Source organism: Loxodonta africana, chromosome X, assembly GCF_030014295.1.
Source record: "Loxodonta africana isolate mLoxAfr1 chromosome X, mLoxAfr1.hap2, whole genome shotgun sequence".
In the NCBI taxonomy this organism is placed as follows: domain Eukaryota; kingdom Metazoa; phylum Chordata; class Mammalia; order Proboscidea; family Elephantidae; genus Loxodonta; species Loxodonta africana.
The window spans coordinates 121,550,246-121,568,717 of NC_087369.1; the positions used below are offsets into that span (position 1 = coordinate 121,550,246).

General features: G+C 40.0%; 1 protein-coding gene across 1 annotated transcript; it reads right to left on the reverse strand.

Moving 5' to 3' along the window:
* Positions 1–903: 903 nt before the first annotated feature.
* TAF7L (TATA-box binding protein associated factor 7 like) lies at positions 904–17,470 on the reverse strand. Its single transcript, XM_064278453.1, has 13 exons — positions 17,141–17,470; positions 16,314–16,392; positions 11,711–11,844; positions 9,848–9,974; positions 9,546–9,601; positions 8,341–8,382; positions 7,412–7,484; positions 6,988–7,101; positions 6,184–6,567; positions 5,700–5,991; positions 4,573–4,654; positions 4,077–4,136; positions 904–3,542 (listed from the first exon to the last, which is right to left on the reverse strand). Exons 1-13 carry the CDS (start codon positions 17,204–17,206, stop codon positions 3,498–3,500), a joined length of 1,554 nt encoding a protein of 517 aa, XP_064134523.1. The 5' UTR covers positions 17,207–17,470; the 3' UTR covers positions 904–3,497.
* Positions 17,471–18,472: the final 1,002 nt, after the last annotated feature.

Sequence of the window (18,472 nt, forward strand, 5' to 3'; positions counted from 1 at the left end):
GACAAAAAAAATCACCCCGACTTGCCCCATCTGCCACTGTTACCTGGATTTTGCCTCTCAAGGCCCTACAAAAGACAACTAGTTATCCCCTCATGGGATGAGCTCTATATAGCAATAGTTCCTAAATACCATCCTCATCAGTCTGAGGGATTTTTCACCAGTCTGAAGCAAGATGAGAAAAATCAGGGCAATGGAGTGAGTTTTTCCATAGAGTTACATTTATTCAATTTAAAGGTCTACCCTTTATTCTGAGATTAAAGAAAAAAAGAACCAACCTGTTGCCATCAAGTCGATTCCAACTCATAGCAACCCTATAGGACAGGGTAGAACTGCCCCATAGGGTTTCCAAGGAGTAGCTAGTAGATTTGAACTGCCAGCCTTTTGGTTAGCAGGTGACCTCTTAACCACTGCATCACCAGGGCTCCATTCTGAGATTAGGACTAAATACATATATTTTGGTGTTTAAATGTCCTTGTGAATTGATGGTGATAATTTTTTAAATGCCATTTTCTGGCAAGATAAAACCCTATCAGTTGCTCTTCCTCATCACCAGTTTTTCTTTTCTCTCTGATACAAATATTGGAGGCACACATGTGAATTTTAAGTTTTCTAGCAGCCACATAAAAAAAAAGTAAAAATAGATGAAATTTTATTTATAAAACAATTACTGAGACGTTCTATGTATTTTTTGTACTGTCGTTTGCTGCCATTGAGTCGGCTCCGACTCATGGAGACCTTATGTATAACAGATCAAAACATTCCCCGGTCCTTCTCCATCCTCAAGTCTTCAAAATTGTTAAGTAGGCTGACAGATTCAGCTTGTAAAGCAGCTTGCAAAGCAGCAAGAAGCCCAGATAGATTCATAGCATATTACTGATACTAAAAGCAAAACCAGCAACTGCGTCCTCTCACAGGACGACACTGAAACAAAAGGGTCCAGATGACACTCAACGTGAGTAGTGGGGCACCCTGTTGCTGAGTAGCCAATTCCATCCTGCAGCTAAGCAGTTTTCTGGCCTGCAGCTGTATCCTACAGGGGTGGGGACAGGCAAAAGTCCTATTTTTCACCAGAATGAGGTGGATGAGAACCTGCCTTATGGCAGCCTCCCTCAAGATAGGGAGGCGAATGAGAAACGGTATTGTAGCAGCTCTTCAGAAAGACTGCCTGTCTGCCCATGTTCTGGGAGGCCCACATTGCATTTTGCCATGACCTGAGTCAGCTGTGGTTGAGCCTTGCCTACATGGCTTCTGTGGATGCATTTCAAGGTCAGCTGGGCGCTGGCGCAGAACAGTTTCCCTACTGAAATCCCACATGTCTTTTTGTGGTTTCACTTACAGTTCATCTCAACTGGGGCTGGCCATATGTCAAGGGCTTAATAGCCACACACAGCTAGTGGATACCATCCTGGACACTGCAGGTCTCTAATGTGGCAAAGTCTGAGAATCACCGAGCTATACAGAAAAGGAAAACTTTGTGAGATGTCAGTGTGTGTGTGTTGAATGTGGGGTGGGGAGACACAGCAGCAAAAAGCCTCTGGTTGCTAGAAGGCAGTGATGAGGCAGTTACCCTGGGTTGCCGAGAGAAGTGGTAGCAAAGAGAATGGAAAGGCACTGCAGACAAGCTAGTTTTCCCTTGCCCCATGCTATTGTCTCCCCCACCACCCTGTCTCTCAACAGAGCCCTGGCTGTTCTTGGGCTGCACTAATGAGCAGGGCTTGGCCTAGGGCTCTTCTACCTCGCTTATGCCCAGGTGGCACCTGTTGCACATGTGCCACTCTCACTGGCCTTAGTATCTCCAGCCACGTACCCAGGGTACTTTATATCCGTTTCTGCTCTATTTCCCTCTCTTCATTCATCTGGAAAGGCCTATCTTCTTTTCAAACTCAGCTTCTACCCTCATGTTGTCTCTGGCACTCAATTCCTTTCCTTTATTTCTCCTTTATTCTCTTTTCCATTCTTGTTTTCTGAAAAAATATTCTTAGTTTTCAAGCTGTCTTCTGACTTCTCTCCTAATCTCGGATTCATTTTGTTTGCCCTTATCATGCCTATCTCCCTTAGTCTTCTTTCCCTCCATTTCCCCCCAGCATGTCTTCTGTCTTCATACTGCCTCAATAGGTCCTGCCCACACACTGACCTCCTCTTCTCTGCCCTTGGCTTTGAACTTTGACATGAAATAGGACTAAAAGCAGCAGAGATAACTAGAGTGTAACTCCTAGAGCAGCACCAACTTCTTCAATTGTGACCAGAACTGGATGTAGCTGGATTACTTTCAGAAAACCTTCAGATCCCTCTTGGTGGTAGGCATTATTACCCTTGATTTAAGAGGAGGAACTAGAAGTTCTAAAGGGTGTAGGAACTTGCCCAACAAGTGTGGCAGAGCCGAGATTTCAACCTTGTGTTCATTCCACTACAGGATCATTCTGTTTAAATATCGGAGATGCCATTTTTATCTCTTCCCTATACCCTCGTTCTCCAAATCCAATACTATATGTGGTTAATGAGATTGTTTGCTTAGTTCACGAGGAGTTTCCATAAGAACTCTCTAGAAGGATGTCCCAGTACTGACAGCAGCTTACTGTCATTTCCTAATTGTGGAGTCTGTTGTTTGTCTCATGAGTTTCCCTTTAGATGTGAGTGCTCTCTTCATAGGGATGGTTTACTGAAATGCCAGAAATCCATTTAAAACAAAGAACTGATTTATTCTTTAAAGAATACAGATCAAAACATCTTCATAACACAGCTTTTAAAAAACCAACCACGGTTGTTCACAGCCATCACAGGCCATCTGGTTTTCCCTGACCGTTTCTGGTGGAGATTAGGATGTGAAGGCTCCGAATAAGGACGCCAGCTCAGAATTTTCTTCATCTCTGCTCTGCCTCACTACTCCCCCCTTAGCTGGCTAATAACAATCAGCCACAATCACAAAAACACAACAACAGAACAAAGACAGCAGCAGCAAGAAATCATCCCTGAGCAGGAAAGCAGCCCCTATTACATGAATAGAGACGTTAACACAACCTAGTACTAACTGCTGCGAGGTAGGCACTTAAATTCACTGTGGCAGGTCTTAGCTCTTGGTAGAAATGACTTCTTTTTCTCTATGTTGGAGAAAATACTTAAAACAGACAGGAGAGGGAAAAGTGAAAACACGCAAACTAGCTATATAGCCTCCAAGTTTAGACTCTCTGCCTTCGCCAAGCATGACTGAATCTTTTGCTGGCACGACAGAGCAGAAACAAGAGAAGTTATTCTCAAATTGATAAAGAGAAACAAGGTCCCATAATTGAGTTGGGACTTTAAGTCTACTACGTTTTTATACCCTGTCCCTTTCTACGTGACTACAAACTTTGAATACACTATAACTGGCTGAAAGGCTCAGAGAAGCAAATACAACTAATTCAACATAAGGCAAATAAATGGACAGACACAAACAGTTTGATTTGGTGTTCAGTCTGGATGGTGAATCCAAGGTTCGTGTGCCAGGCTGAAGGTCCTTCTCACTTCTCCAGAACATATTTTAATTGTTTCTGTAGGGAAATAAGCTGTAGGGAAAGGCAGAAAAACATGAAAAATTCATATGCAATCCTGAGTTTCATTACTTGATGTAGAATTTACTTATGTCAAACAAAAATAACTGTTGCTTGGCATTTACGAGGTCTTAGTCTTACAATGCTCCAAAGAATGGTGCCACTGTCAAAAATGCACGCGCACTACTGTGGCAATGATGCCAAACTTACAAAAGGATACTTTAAAATTGGATATGCCTGCTGTGAGGAATTTGTGCTTCTGGGAAAAGTGTACAGAGAATTCAGCTCACTGTAGGGGCAAGAGATACAGCTCACTATAGCCATATTCTAAGAATTAGGAGATAAGGCTGTTGGGATAGGTACTCAGTATTTGTTGAATGAGTAAGTTTTCACAGCGGCCTTGTTCCATCCTGCTACCCTTGTTTAGATTGGGCCACTTCTATTCCTGCCCAATTCAGTAAGAGGAACAGCTAGAAACAAAATTGGGGGGAGGGTGGGAGGGTTCTTTGTATCAAATGTTTTTGGTTGGTTTGAAAACACACTTCTCACCTGCTCAATTTTTTCCTTTTCCTGTAATTTAAGCTGCTCCAGCACAAACTGTAAATGAGTCTGGAAAACAAATGATATAAATGATGAATACTGAGTTTAAAAATAAAAAAAGAGAACCAAGAGAGACAAAGAGTTTGGCAAATAATTTGCTAAGTAGGAAAATGGTCAGTCATAACAAAAGAATGCTGTTAAAAATATATATATATATCTGGAGTATAAAAGCTATACTCCCTAACTACAGCTCCATCCTATTTGATTTTATACATCCTGCAATACATTTTTTTCTTGCCCTAAAATAAATGGTTAGAATGTCTTCGTGTGACTTTTTCCTAGTTTAGCACAAATCCTTTGGCTGTGGTGACCTATTAGGAGTTGGCTTAGAGTTTGGTGCTGGCTCCTCCATTTCCCTCTCTAGAACAGAATATTACCATTCCTAACTAGTACTGCATACAACAATGATCATAATAATACCATATATCTTTCAAAATATGTCTACATCTCTTATCTCATTTTGTAATTCTAAAGAACAATACCTTAAATTAGTTGTGTCAAACTGGTTCCCTTCAATGACTACAGATCTACAGAAAATGAAATCTGGCAAGGATTTCCCCAGATGCTTCAGATTTTCCCTCACTATGAAAAGGGAAGTAAACATGGCCTGAACACACGTTTTCCGTTAGTTGAAGCTTTTATAAACATGTATTAATAAAAATAAAGCCAGTTACTCTCATTCAAGCATGCACTATAAAATTTTAAAATCAATTTAGTTTCTTCTCTTCCACTGCAACTGAATACATTTTGGTACAAACACAACAAGGTTCAATCTATGCTCTACCAGTTACTATGGTACTTGGCAAGTTACTTAACCTCTTTGAGTTTCAATTTCTTTTATCTATAAAATGGAAGTATTAAGAGTTCCTATGTTTCAGGGATGTGAGAATAAGATAATATATGTAAAATACTTAGCTATTCTAAGAGACAGAAAGGGCCACATAAGCCAGAGACTACCTCAGCCTGAGACCAGAAGAACCAGATGGTGCCCGGCTACAACCGGTGACTGCCCTGGCAGGGAACACAGCAGAGAACCCCTGAGGGAGCAGGAGAGCAGTGGGATGCAGACCCCAAATTCTCATAAAAAGACCAGACTTAACGGTCTGAGACTAGAAGGACCCCAGAGGTCATGGTCCCCAGACCTTCTGTTAGCCCAAGACAGGAACCATTCCCAAAGCCAACTCTTCAGACAGGGATTGGACTGGACTACGGGACAGAAAGTGATACTGGTGAGGAATGAGCTTCTTGGATCAAGTAGACACACGAGGCTATGTTGGCATCTCTTGTCTAGAGGGGAGATGAGAGCTCAGAGGGGGTCAGAAGCTGGCCGAATGGACATGAAAATAGAGAGTGGAGGGAAGGAGTGTGCTGTCTCATTAGAGGGAGAGCAACCAGGAGTATATAGCAAGGTGTATATAAGTTTTTGTATGAGGGACTCATTTGGTTTGTAAACTTTCACTTAAAGCACAATAAAAATTTAAAAAATTTTATTTGTCCATCACATAGTAAATGCTCAATAAATATTGGCTATTATTATCTCAAGTCACCTGGTACCTTCCTAAAAATGCTTACGTAAGATTAAAATCACTCAGGTAAAAGGAAACAAGGCTATCTTTTACTGAGTCTCTAAGAGGTTGTTCAGGTTCATGAATGAAAAAGATAATGCACAGAGATGACATGAGTGGAAACAAAAGATGGGATCTGGGAAGTAAGATATCAGAATTTCTTTGAATCAGCCAACAAGAACTTACCCTGAGTGCTGAGTGTTCCACTTTATTGATAAGACTCACTTGTCTTTTTATTCTGCCCCGAGTCTGTTTGAGCGTCTTCTCCATGTCACAAATCTGCTTCTGAAGTTCCATGACTAACGGAGATAGAAACTTTATGTACCTAAATATTGCCTAAAATAGCAGACCTGGACCCAAATCAACTAAAACTCCACCACACATCTGAGGAATAACTTCTCAAACTTAACCCTGCATCTAATGTGTGTTTAGAGTTAACCTTTAGCACTGCCACCCACCCTGCCCCATCCCCTTTTTTCCCTCTGACTTACCTATTAAACTTTTTGCTTCCTTTGCCTCATAATGGCCTAGTTCAGTGAACTTGGCCTGTAGCTCCCTTTTCAGATCCTCTTCAGAATCCTCTTCCTCCTTGTTCTCCTCCTCTCCCTGCTTGTTCTCCTCCTCTCTCTGCTTGTTCTCCTCCTCTCCCTGCTTGTTCTCCTCCTCTCCCTGCTTGTTCTCCTCCTCTCCCTGCTTGTTCTCCTCCTCTCCCTCTTCTTCTTCCTCGTCCTCATCCTCACTGTCGTCTTTCTCCTCTTCCTCCTCATCATACTCTTCAGGTTCCTCCTCTTCCTCCTCCTGCTTCTCATCATCGTCGTCATCATCATCATCACTGCTATAATCAGGGAACAGCTCTCGAAGAACTTCATATTCTGCTGGTTTTAAACAAGAGGAAGGTGAAACTATCTGAAGCTTTTGAAATGTTTCCCACTACAACTATAATTATATTCCTTACCCTCAAATTCACCGGGCAGCCAGTGCCTTTTATAAATCATTTTTTCTTAAAGAAGATTATTCCCTTCACAAAACAAGGGCAGAGAATATGAAACACTGCAACATTCTTTGCATGTATTTAATGATCAAGACATTTAGAGAATCCAAGGGCCCACCGGAGGTCAGAATACCAGGGATGGATGGCAGATTAGAACGCCAGTTGAAAACCGCCCCAAACACTGAGGGAAGAAAAACAAAGACATCCTTTTTCTGTGATTGGCCTGTGAGTCCATGGAGAACGATCTTACACTTAGTCAATACATGCCCTCTCTGCAGCTCCTGCTTTGCCTTTAGTAACATACCTGATAAGAAAGGACCCCGCTTGTGGCCAGTCATTCCTGAGGAAAACTCAAAGCTTGGAACGGTGCCTTGGCTTTCTATTTCCCCGGTTTCACCATCAGCAATGACTTCCCATCCTGAAAGGAGGGGTGGTTAAAGAAAAAGGAGAAGGAAAAGAGAAACCACCGTTGAAAGGGAAGAGGCAATTTAGTCCAACTTAAGGCCATTTATATCTGGATTCCCGGTTTGGAGAAGTGCCTTATATTGAATTACACAACTAAACTTTCAGCATTATGAGTTAAAAAAAAAAAGCTAGCAAGTAATACTTCCAAAAATCTTAAGTTCTATACATCAAAATGGTACACAAATACCAGAAGCAAGGGCTTGTCATCAAGTGCATGCAGGCTGGAACAGAGTAAACAGAAAATGTTTGGTATAAAAGGATACGGGCACTGACAGCTTCAGCATCTGAACACAGCAGTCTCTTCACTTCCTTTTCCACATCTGGAGATTCAGTGTACTAAACCAAAGTGGGGGAAAACACCAGTAATGTCATTTAACACTCTGTATTCTGTAGAAGTGCTCCTTTTCCTACATACAAATGAATTCAAACTATTAGGCCTCTTTAGATGCCCATCCAACCAAATTTCTACTTTAATTAGAACTGTTTATGAAGGACTCTTTGATCAGGGTCTGAATTTTTGTACATTAAGCTTATTTTTTTCCAATCAACCAAATTCCTTGAAACATTTAATCTTTTCAATCTGCAACTCTATGGTACAGACCCTTCTCAGAGGCACAAACCTTAAGCCTGTTATTAATTATTTGCCCTGACTCATACTGACAAAGAACTATAATTACTTATTATTTAGAAGTGATTTCGTTTAAAGACTCAAATTTCCAGATTCCACTTCCCCGCATCTTTATTATTATAGATGTTCCTACAAAGACTAGGTCTTAGCTTCATGTTCTTCCTTGAATCCAGTTTTAGAAAATTATCTCCACAGCAACCAATTTGTCATGCCATGAATAGAAGTTAAGACTTTGAGGAAGAATAAGCAATAGCAAACAACTGCTGGTAAAAGTTAACACTGGCTTCTAAGAAATGGTTTTTTAAATAAATATCACGCACACTCAAAAAAGCAGATTAGAATATACAGGGTCACCGGCCAAAGTATCTTTTCCCCTCAGAGTTGATCAGACACTAAACAACAAAGTCATTTTTCAATTAATCAAATTCTACGTATGTGAGTACCGGACGGGGTAATAGGTGAGGAGGAAGGCTTGAAAATAACCTTTGATTTCTTTGAAACCAATGAATTATGAAATGAAACATACAAATGGTAAACAATAAAGTGATATTACGATTGCTGTACCTCAGCAAAACTGATTTCTTCTATTTCTTTGACATCAGTGGACTAAGAAATAAAACACAATAAACAACGATGTTATATTATGATTACTCCACCTCAGTAAAACTTAAAGAGCTCTACAATTATTCTTAACTTAGTTTTACATTTAGTAGGCACTCAATAAATGCTGTCGACTGACAATATAAAAGCCAAGGCAATTGTGTCCAATTCTCAATTCTCCCCGAAATGGTCTATACATTTAAGAGAATGTCTGTAAAAATTCTAGCATGTTTTTTTGTGGACACAGAGAAGCTTATTCTAAAATTTGCATGGAAAAGCACAGGCCCTGGAACAGCTAAAACAATCTTGACAAAGAAAACTAAACTGAGAGAAATCAGTCTACCTGATTTCAAGACTTATTATAAAGATACAGTGTGGTACTAGTAGAGGGTTTGACATATTGACCAATGGAACAGAATACAGAACCCAGAACTAGGCCCACACAAATATGTCAGATTGATTTTTGACAACTATGCAAAAGCAATATAATGGAGGAAAGCACGCCTTTTTAAAAAATGGTGCTGGCGCAACTGGATATTCATAGGCAAAACAATGAACCTCACATATACAAAAATTAACTCACAAACTTAAATGTAAAACTTAAAACTATAAAACTTTTGGAAAACCTGCAAGCCACATATCTGACAAAAGACTATAACCAAACCAAATCCACTGAGAAAACTGGGTAAAGGTACACAGGATGTCTCTCTTATTTCTTTCAACTGCATATGAATCTACAATTACCTCAAAATAAGAAAGTTTAATTAAAAAAAAAAAAGAAAAAGCCAAGCCACAGTATCCTTGTAGCTTGCCCAAAGGTAAGGAATATACAGTACAGTTCTTAATTCTCAGGTTCTGGATGGGTTCACTTTAACACCAGATCTCACAATTGCAAACTAAAACCATTAGCAGACATTTCAAATTAATGACACTTTCGGCTCCCTAAATGCCTAGCCTATAATCTCAAGGATCAGGTCTGTTTTTATTCACTAGCTATATTCCCAAACGCTAGTACACAGTGTCTGGCATTTAGTTAATTCTCAATGAATGTTCACTGAACATATGAATAAATGAACAAATTAATCCCCAGCTGACTTACTGCCTTTTCCATCCCACTCATAATCTTCTTCCAATCCACCCAACAAATATACGAATACCATGCAACTAACCTTTTTTTTTATTTTCCGGAACCTTCTCTTTCTGACATTCTTAAGTGGTGGAGTAACTAAAACAAATACAACACAGTAAAACATATATATGATTGATGGTAGTCATACATCTATCTGAATTTGATGAAGTGAAAGCTCATGCTGTAAGCCACCAACTCAAGCCATGCCTCTTTCCCGTAAGTGTGCCTGAGAGCCTAATGAACCAAATGTTTAAGTGTGGTGACAGGTCCCTGGTTCCTAAGTATTCAGGATTCAGCAGGTAACCAGTGTCAGTGAGAATGACCAAGGGGTTGGTGACTTACTGCCATGTTTCCAGTTATATTTTTTCCGTCTCTTCCCATCATCTGCCTCGATGTCTTTAGCATCAGTAGAACTTACTGATTGTTCTGGAGAAGACTGCAGATCACCATCAGTGGTGCACACGAGCATCTACATTTAACACAGACAAAGAAGTTGACTATGGGCCCAAATCTTGGGTTAGTAATCAATCATGCTCATTCCTAACAACAGAAATCCTGGGGCACAGAAGTAGAGAGAATGATATTTGGCGTTTCCAGGAAACCAAGTATCACACACACACATACACACACAATCTCTCTCTCTCCCCCTCCCTCTTTTCTTTCCTCCTCCTCTCCCCATTTTGGTGAGCCAACACTGTATATGGACTTAAAAGTTTTGTTTTGTTTTTTGGCTAGGGTGCCTAACACTGCAGAGGGAATGTTTTTAAAACAGATGTATCTTGGCATTTTGATTTAGAGAGGAAATCAACAGCAGAGGTGACGACGAATAAGAACCAGTTTTTTTAATTGTGCTTTAAATGAAAGTTTAGAAATCAAATCAGTCTATCATACAAAAACTTATATACACCTTGCTATATGCTCCTCGATGGCAGTGGGTTATATACTCCTAGTTGCTCTCCCCCTAATAAGACAGCACACTCCTTCTTTCCACCCTCTATTTTTGCATCCCTTTTTTTTTTCAGCCAGCTCCTGTCCCCCTCTGCCTTCTCATCTCCCCTCCAGACAAGAGCTGCCCACATAGTCTCATGTGTCTACTTGAGCCAAGAAAACCACTTCTCACCAGTATCATTTTTCTGTCTTATAGTCCAGTCCAATACCTGTTTGAAGAGTTGGCTTCAGGAATGGTTCTACTCTTATGCTAAAAGAGGGTCCGGGGGCCATGACTTCTGGGGTCCCTCCAGTCTCCATCAGACCATGAAGTCTGGTCTTTTTATGAGAATTTGAGGTCTGCATCCCACTGTTCTCCTGCTCCATCAGGGATTCTCTGTTGCGTTCCCTGTCAGGGCAGTCATTGATGGTAGCTGGGCACCATCTAGTTCTTCCGGTCTCAGGCTGATGTAGTTTCTGGTTTATGTGGCCCTTTCTGTCTCTCTGGCACATAATTACCTTGTGTCTTTGGTGTTCTTCATTCTCCTTTGCTCCAGGTGGGTTCAGACCAATTGATGCATCCTAGATGGCCGCTTGCTAGCATTTAAGACCCCAGATGCCACTCACCAAAGTGGGATGCAGAACGGTTCCTTAATACATTTTGTTATGCCACCTGACCTAGGTGTCCCCTGAAACCATGGTCCCCAGAACCCCCATCCCTGCTACTCTGGCCTTCGAAGTGTTTGGGTGTATTCAGGAAACTTTGTTGCTTTTGGTTTAGTCCAGTTGTACTGACCTCCCCTGTATTGTGTGTTGTCTTTCCCTTCACCTGAAATCATTCTTGTCCACTATCTAATTAGTGAATACCCTACTCCCTCCCTCCCCACCCTTGTAACCATCAAATAATATTTTCTTCTGTGTTTAAACTTTTTCTTGAGTATAAGAACCAATTTTAACCTCCAAAGTTAACAGTATACTGTTTTAGCAGAAAAGTTCAGAAGAAGGTACTGGCTGGTCAGAGTTTTCAAGCAATGAAAGTCACTATGAATGACAAACAGCAGACTGTACAAGCTATTTGGATAAATAAAGTAGTGAAAAGTTAAGGAACAAACACCAAACCAGAACATGACATTTTATTCCTGTGCAATCATTCAGACATTAGCAATGGCAAGCAGCCACTTACCAAATGGAAAGGAGCACTAAAGCAAAGAGATGGGAGGGAGAAAGAAATTCCTTGAAGGATATGAGAGCTAGTAGATTAAGAAAACTAGTCCATACCTGGGAAATATCTGCTGTTTTATAAAACGATTTTTTATCAAGAGTTTTCAGGCTTGCAACAACACAGGGCAAATCAACCAGTTTAGCATTTAGTGAGACATCTTCTACCTGAACAACTGCATGACGTCCATCAGCTGAAGAGAAGTACAGAAGATTAAATTTGACATCATCCCAGTGAACTCTTAAGCCTCCTAGGGTTGGAATAATGAAGACTTACATGGGACAGACTAGTATTTCGGTGAAACCTACCATTTTTCATAATGCTAGCATCGTGTACACGATTAGTAACTTCTCAGGGAAAAAAAGGCAGAGTATATGGTGCTCTCTTTTCCTAGCTTATGTCACTCCTTCAAAAGTACCTAAGTTTCTTGTTAATGGTTGTGAAATAAATACAGGCGAAACAGTAAATATTTCATTCTTATCCTGAAGGGAAAATTCCATTCATGCAAACCCATTCATTTTAACACCATTAGAAGCATTCAATCGTGTCAATGTACACGTGTGTTCAAAATATAGAGGGAAGGACTGACCTAAACTGAAAAAAAACCAGATCTGTTGCCATCAAGTTGATTCTGACTCAAAGTGACCCTGCAGAACAGAGAAGAACTGCCCCACAGGGTTTCCAATGACTGCATGGTGGATTTGAATTGCCGACCTTTTGGTGAGCAGCCAAACTCTTAACCATTACATTACCAGGGTTTCTGGACTGACCCTAGAATGATGCAAATGACTCTCCAGTTAGAATCTCTAGTTAGCGTCACAAAGATAAAATTCTATACGGTTGCAACATACTGAACTCCAAATCCTGCCCAGATATCTCAAACATGAATGTCTTTAAGCACAAGAGGATTTAGGTATAACTTTCTAATATTAAAACAAAAAACATGCAGAACCGTGTTCCACATGATTTTTTTGTGTGTAAATTAACTTAAAAATATATAGAGAGAAATTATTTAAATGTTATTATGCCTAAAAGTTCTGCTTGTAAGGAAACACAAGAAAAAATGGTTAATATTATTTACCTTTGGCATCTGAGTTGGGGTACTGTGAGGAAGGAGAGTTTCACTGCTATTGAACCTTGCTGTTTTATCTGAACTTTCTAACCATGTGCTTGTATTACCTTTCTTTTTTTTTAATGTCAAAAGGGGTTACGTGGATAATGGAATTATGGGTTGTTTTTTCTTCTTTATATACTTCTATGTATTTATTTAAAAAAACCAAACCCGTTGCCGCCGAGTTGATTCAGACTCATAGCGATCCTACAGGACAGAGTAGAACTGCCCTATATGGTCTCCAAGGAGCAGCTGGTGGATTCGAACTGCCAACCTTTTGGTTAGCAGCTGGCCAGCAGCCAAGCTTTTCACCACTGTGCCACCAGGAGTCCCTGTATTTATAAAACCTAATAAATATTATTTAAAAGAAAAAAAAAACTTCATCTTTGTAAACAAAGAATATATTGACTTGTCATTGCCTTGGAAAGTCAGAAATCACAAAGCTTATAGTTATTAATAATCAGAATGTGGAATGTATGAAGTATGAACCTAGGAAAACTGGAAGTTGTCAAAAACAAAATGAACACTTGAAGACAGATACACACTCCAGGCATCAGGGAGCTGAAATGGCCTGGTACTGGCCATTTTCAACTGGACAATCCTACGGTCTACTGTGCTGGGTATGACAAATTGAAGAGGAACAGCGTCATATTCACTGTCAGAAAGAACAATTCAAGATCTCTCCTGAAGTACAACGCTGTCCAGTGACAGAATAACATTCATACGCTTACAAGGAAGAGTAGTTAATACGATTATCATTCAAATTTACGCACCAAACACTAATGGCAAAGATGAGGAAACTGAAGATTTTTACCAACTTCTGTAGTCTGAAATCAAACATGCAATCAAAATGCACTGATAATTACTGGTGATTGAAATGTGAAAGTCAGAAACAAAGAAGGAGGGTCAGTAGTTGGAAAACATAGCCTTGGTAACAAAAACAACACCGGAGATCACATGATACAATTCTGTAAAACAAATAACCTGTTCTTTGGAAATACTTTTTTTCAACAACATAAATGGTGACTACACACATGTATCTGGCCAGGTGTAATACACAGGAATCAAACTGACTACATCTGTGGAAGGAGACGATGCAGAAGCTCAGTATCATCGGTCAGAACGAGGCTAGGCGTTGACATGTCTTGGCGTTGTTAACCAATGCCATAGAACAATGTGCATACTAACTGTTTGATAAGAAACTAGTTTGTTCTGTAAACCTTCATCTAAAGTACAATTTAAAAAAAAAGGAAGAACAAGGTTGGGGCCGACAGTGAAAACAGACCATCAACTGTTCCTACCCAAGCTCAAGGTGAAGCTGAAGAAAATTAAAATGAGTCCACAAAAGACAAAGTACAACCTTTAGTATATCCCATCTGAATTTAAAGACCATCTCAAGAATAGATTCGAGGCACTAAACACTAATGATCGAAGACCAAAGGAGTTGCGGGATAACATCAAAGACATTACACATGAAGAAAGCAAAAGGTCCTTAAAAAGACAGAAAAAATAGCAAAGACCAAAAGAGATGTCAGAAGAAACTCTGAAATTTGCTCTTCAAAGTAGAGTAGCTAAAGTGAACAGAAGAAATAATGAAATGAGAGAGCTGAACTGGAGGTTTCAAAGGGTGGCTTGAGAAGACAAAGTATTCTAATGAAATGTGCAAAGATCTGTAGTAAGAAAACCAAAATAGAAGGACATGCTTGGCACTTCTCAAGCTGAAAGAACTGAAGGAAAAAATTCCAAGCCTCAAGTTGCAATACTGAAGGATTCTATGGGCAAAATACTGAACAACACAGGAAGAAGCATCAAAAGAAGATGGAAGGAATACAGAGTCACAGTATCAAAAAGAATAGGTCGACTTTCTGCCATTTCATGAGGTAGCATATGGTCAAAAACCAATGGTACTGAAAGAAGAAGTTCAAGCTGCACAAAAGGCACTGGTGAAAAACAAGGCTCCAGGAATTGATGGAACACCAACTGGGCAATCACTTGTCTATGCCAAGAAACTTGGAAGACAGCTACCTTGCCAACCAACTGGAAGAGATCCATGTATGTGCTCAATGCAAAGAAAAGTGATCCAACAGAATGCAGAAATTATTGAACAAAATCATTAATATCACATGCAAGTAAAATTTTGCTGAAAATAATTTAAAAACAGTTACAGCAGTACATTGACAGGGGACTGCCAGAAATTCAAGCCAGATTCAGAAGAGGATGTGAAACAGGGTTATCATTGCTGATATCAGGCAGATGTTGGCTGAAAGCACAGAATACCAGAAAGATGTTTACCTGTGTTTTATTGGCTGTGCAAAGGCATTCAACTGTGTGGATCATAACAAATTATGGATGACATTGTGAAGAATGGAAATTCCAGAACACTTAATTGTGCTCACGAGGAACCTGTACATAGGCTGTTATGGATTGAATTGTGGCCCTAAAAAATGTGTATCAATTTGGCTACGCCATGATTCCCAGTATTGTCATTGCCCACCACTTTGTCATCTGATGTGATTTTCCTATGTGTGGTAAATCCAACCTCTATAATGTTAGGACTTGAAGCACTTACTGATGAAGATCAAAGACCACAACCTTCAGCATGGATTACACCTCAACATAAAGGGGAAAAAAAAAAACTCTCACAACTGAACCAATAAGCAATATCATGATAAACAGAGAAAAGATTGAAGTTGTCAAGGATTTCATTTTATTTGGATCCACAATCAACACCCATGGAAGCAGCAGTCAAGAAATCAAACAACGCATTGCACTGGGCAAATCTGCTGCAAAAGACCTCTTTAAAGTGTTAAAAAGCAAAGATGTTACTTTGAGGACTGAAGTGTGCCTGACCCAAGCCATGGTATTTTCAGTCGCCTCATATGCACACAAAAGTTGGGCAATGAATACGGAAGACTGAAAAGGAGTTGATGCCTTTGAATTATGGTGTTAGCAAAGAATATTGAATATATCACAGACTGCCAAAAGAACGAACAAATCTGTCTTGGAAAAAGTGCAACCAGAACGCTCCTTAGAAGCAAACATGGCAAGACTTCGTCTCACATACTTTAGACATGTCGTCAGGAGGGATCATTCCCTGGAGAAGGACATCATGCTTGGCAGAGTACAGGGTCAGCGGAAAAGAGGAAGACCCTCAATGAGGTGGACTGACACAGTGGCTACCAGCAATGGGCTCAAACATAACAACCATTGTGAGGATGGCGCAGGACCAGGCAGTGTTTCATTCTGTTGTGCATGAGTTGGAACTGACTTGACGGCACCTAACAACAATATATAGTAGGGGGCTAGTATGAAAATTCCACAGTTGACCCCTCAGTTCTTCCTTACACACACTACGATAATTACTCACCCTCAAGCTGCACAATTCTTACATCCTTTCCTCTTAAGTGAAGAGGTAAGAGTGATTTAAGCCTCTCAACTGTGAGCCCTTAAAGGCGGAGATCATATTCTTTTCTTTTTCACCTAGTATAGTGCCTGGCACATATCAGTCCCTTAATAAATTATTGTTGAATGTATGATAAGTTTTTACTTACAATGTAAATCAATTTTTAGTTTATCCTTCATGGCGATGTTTCCAGAACGTATCATCTTCCTGACAGTAGAAGCATGTTCCTAAAAAAGGAGGTGAAGAAAAAAAATCAGAGGATGAATTACCTACTTGGCAGGTGATAGAACAGATATGTAGAGAAAGCCCTCCCTTCAAATAAACCTTAAACCTGAGTCTAATCCCACTGTTGTTTTTTAGTAGCTCCAGTTAATGGCTTCTCCAAGCTCTACATTCCTGCCTCACATTGCTGCCCTTCAGTTTAGTTGCTAAGGAAAGGTGTAGCTGCAGTATACTGGGTGTATTAATTAACCCTAATTGGGGAAACATGTTTCTGAATACCATTACTAATATAGCTTTCTTAGGCTAACACTTGAATACAGGGATCAGTGGGTGGAGTAACCCTAACAAAATGTTGAGGTGAGCTTCAAAAGCTGTGCACGGTGATGAATTTGCAGGAGACACAGTGCTGGTCCCTCTCACTGCCACTGTGGAGGTGACAGAAAGGATTCTGAAAGCGTCTTATCTTGGCTGTCCAGTGATAAGTGACTGAATTCATCGTTGTCACGGTTACTTGCCAGGGAGTCAACCCACATGACAGGTGGTATATACAGGACAAAAGAAGTGTTGCTAAAAGAGTAAGCAGTAGGATAGGACTACTTAATAGAACATGATTCCTGGGAAACAAATGTTCTGAGTTTGATAAAAAAAAAAATGAGTTTGATAGCCTACTTTAAAAAGAAATGTTACAGAATCCAAGCAGAACTAATATTTATGCACTGACAATACTTGGTTGGAGACTCAAGGGTTTCTTACCGGAGGCAGACGCAGTATAAACTGGTTCTCAAGTTCCTGAGGCAGTTCATTCTGGCCTTCACTCATCTCTTGATTTTGAGTTCATGAAAACAAAAACAAAAGCAACTGAAAGTCACTAAAAACTTCTCTTGCTCCCTCTGCTGACCACTGCTGGTGAAAACCAAACCCACTGCCATAGAGTAGATCCGACTCAGCATCCCTCTAGGACAGAGTAGAACTGCCCCATAGGGCTTCCGAGGCTGTAAATCTTCAGAAAGCAGACTGCCACATCTTTCTCCTGAGGAGCAGCTGGTGGGTTCGAACCACTGACATTTTGGTTAGCAGCCGAATGCGTAGCCACTGTGACACCAAGGCTCCTTCCCTGCTGGTAAAAACCAAAAAAAAAAAAAAAAAAACCCAGTGCTGTCGAGTCGGCTCTGACTCATAGCGACCATATAGGACAGAGTAGAACTGCCCCACAGAGTTTCCAAAGAGCACCTGGCACTTAACCACTACACCACCAGGGTTTCCCCGTACTAGTTAAATTATACAAGACCCTGCCCAGTGTCTTCATTGGAATTGTGTGTACAGCTCTTATATATCTTATTTGACATAACTTGATTATTCCTAAAAGTCACCTTATCTCCACTCCAACACGTGAAGATTTTTCCAAAATTAATCCAAGTTACATGATAATAATTCTTTTGCATTCAACCATGTATATCAAATGAGATAAAAGCTGTCATGAAACATGATTTAGACTTAATGATATTCTTAAGACTCTCAGATAAAGGACTACGGTTCAACACAAGTGGTAGCTACTTAAGCAAACTACATGCCTTCTGCAGGCATGCTCACCAAAGTTTGAAATCAACCCAGCAACCACCTGCAGAAACGTTCTGTCCGATTTGAAGGAAACGAGAGCTTAATTTTCAATATTTCAATCACGATAATGGATTGATAGGAATTAAGCAGTCCATGGGTGAGCCAGCATCAAGAACTCTGAGCTACCTTGAGGAAAAGTTAGGAGTCCAGCTCTTATGGTTAGACTGTCTATTTGAATACACAAACTTCATGCAACACACGTCATTTATTCTTGAAGGGGTGACAGAAATAGAACTTAAAATCTGATTTGACTTATTCATTACAAACATCTACTGCATGCATTTTATGTGCCAGGCATTATCTTGCTTGTGTTAGGTCTATTATTTCACTCAACCCTCATAACTATCACTTATTTGAAATACCCCTAAAATGTTATATAAAAGAATCCTAAAATAGATCTTTATATATATATGTGTGTGTGTGTATAAAATATATCTTCTCTAAAGTGAATAATCTGCTCCAACTTAA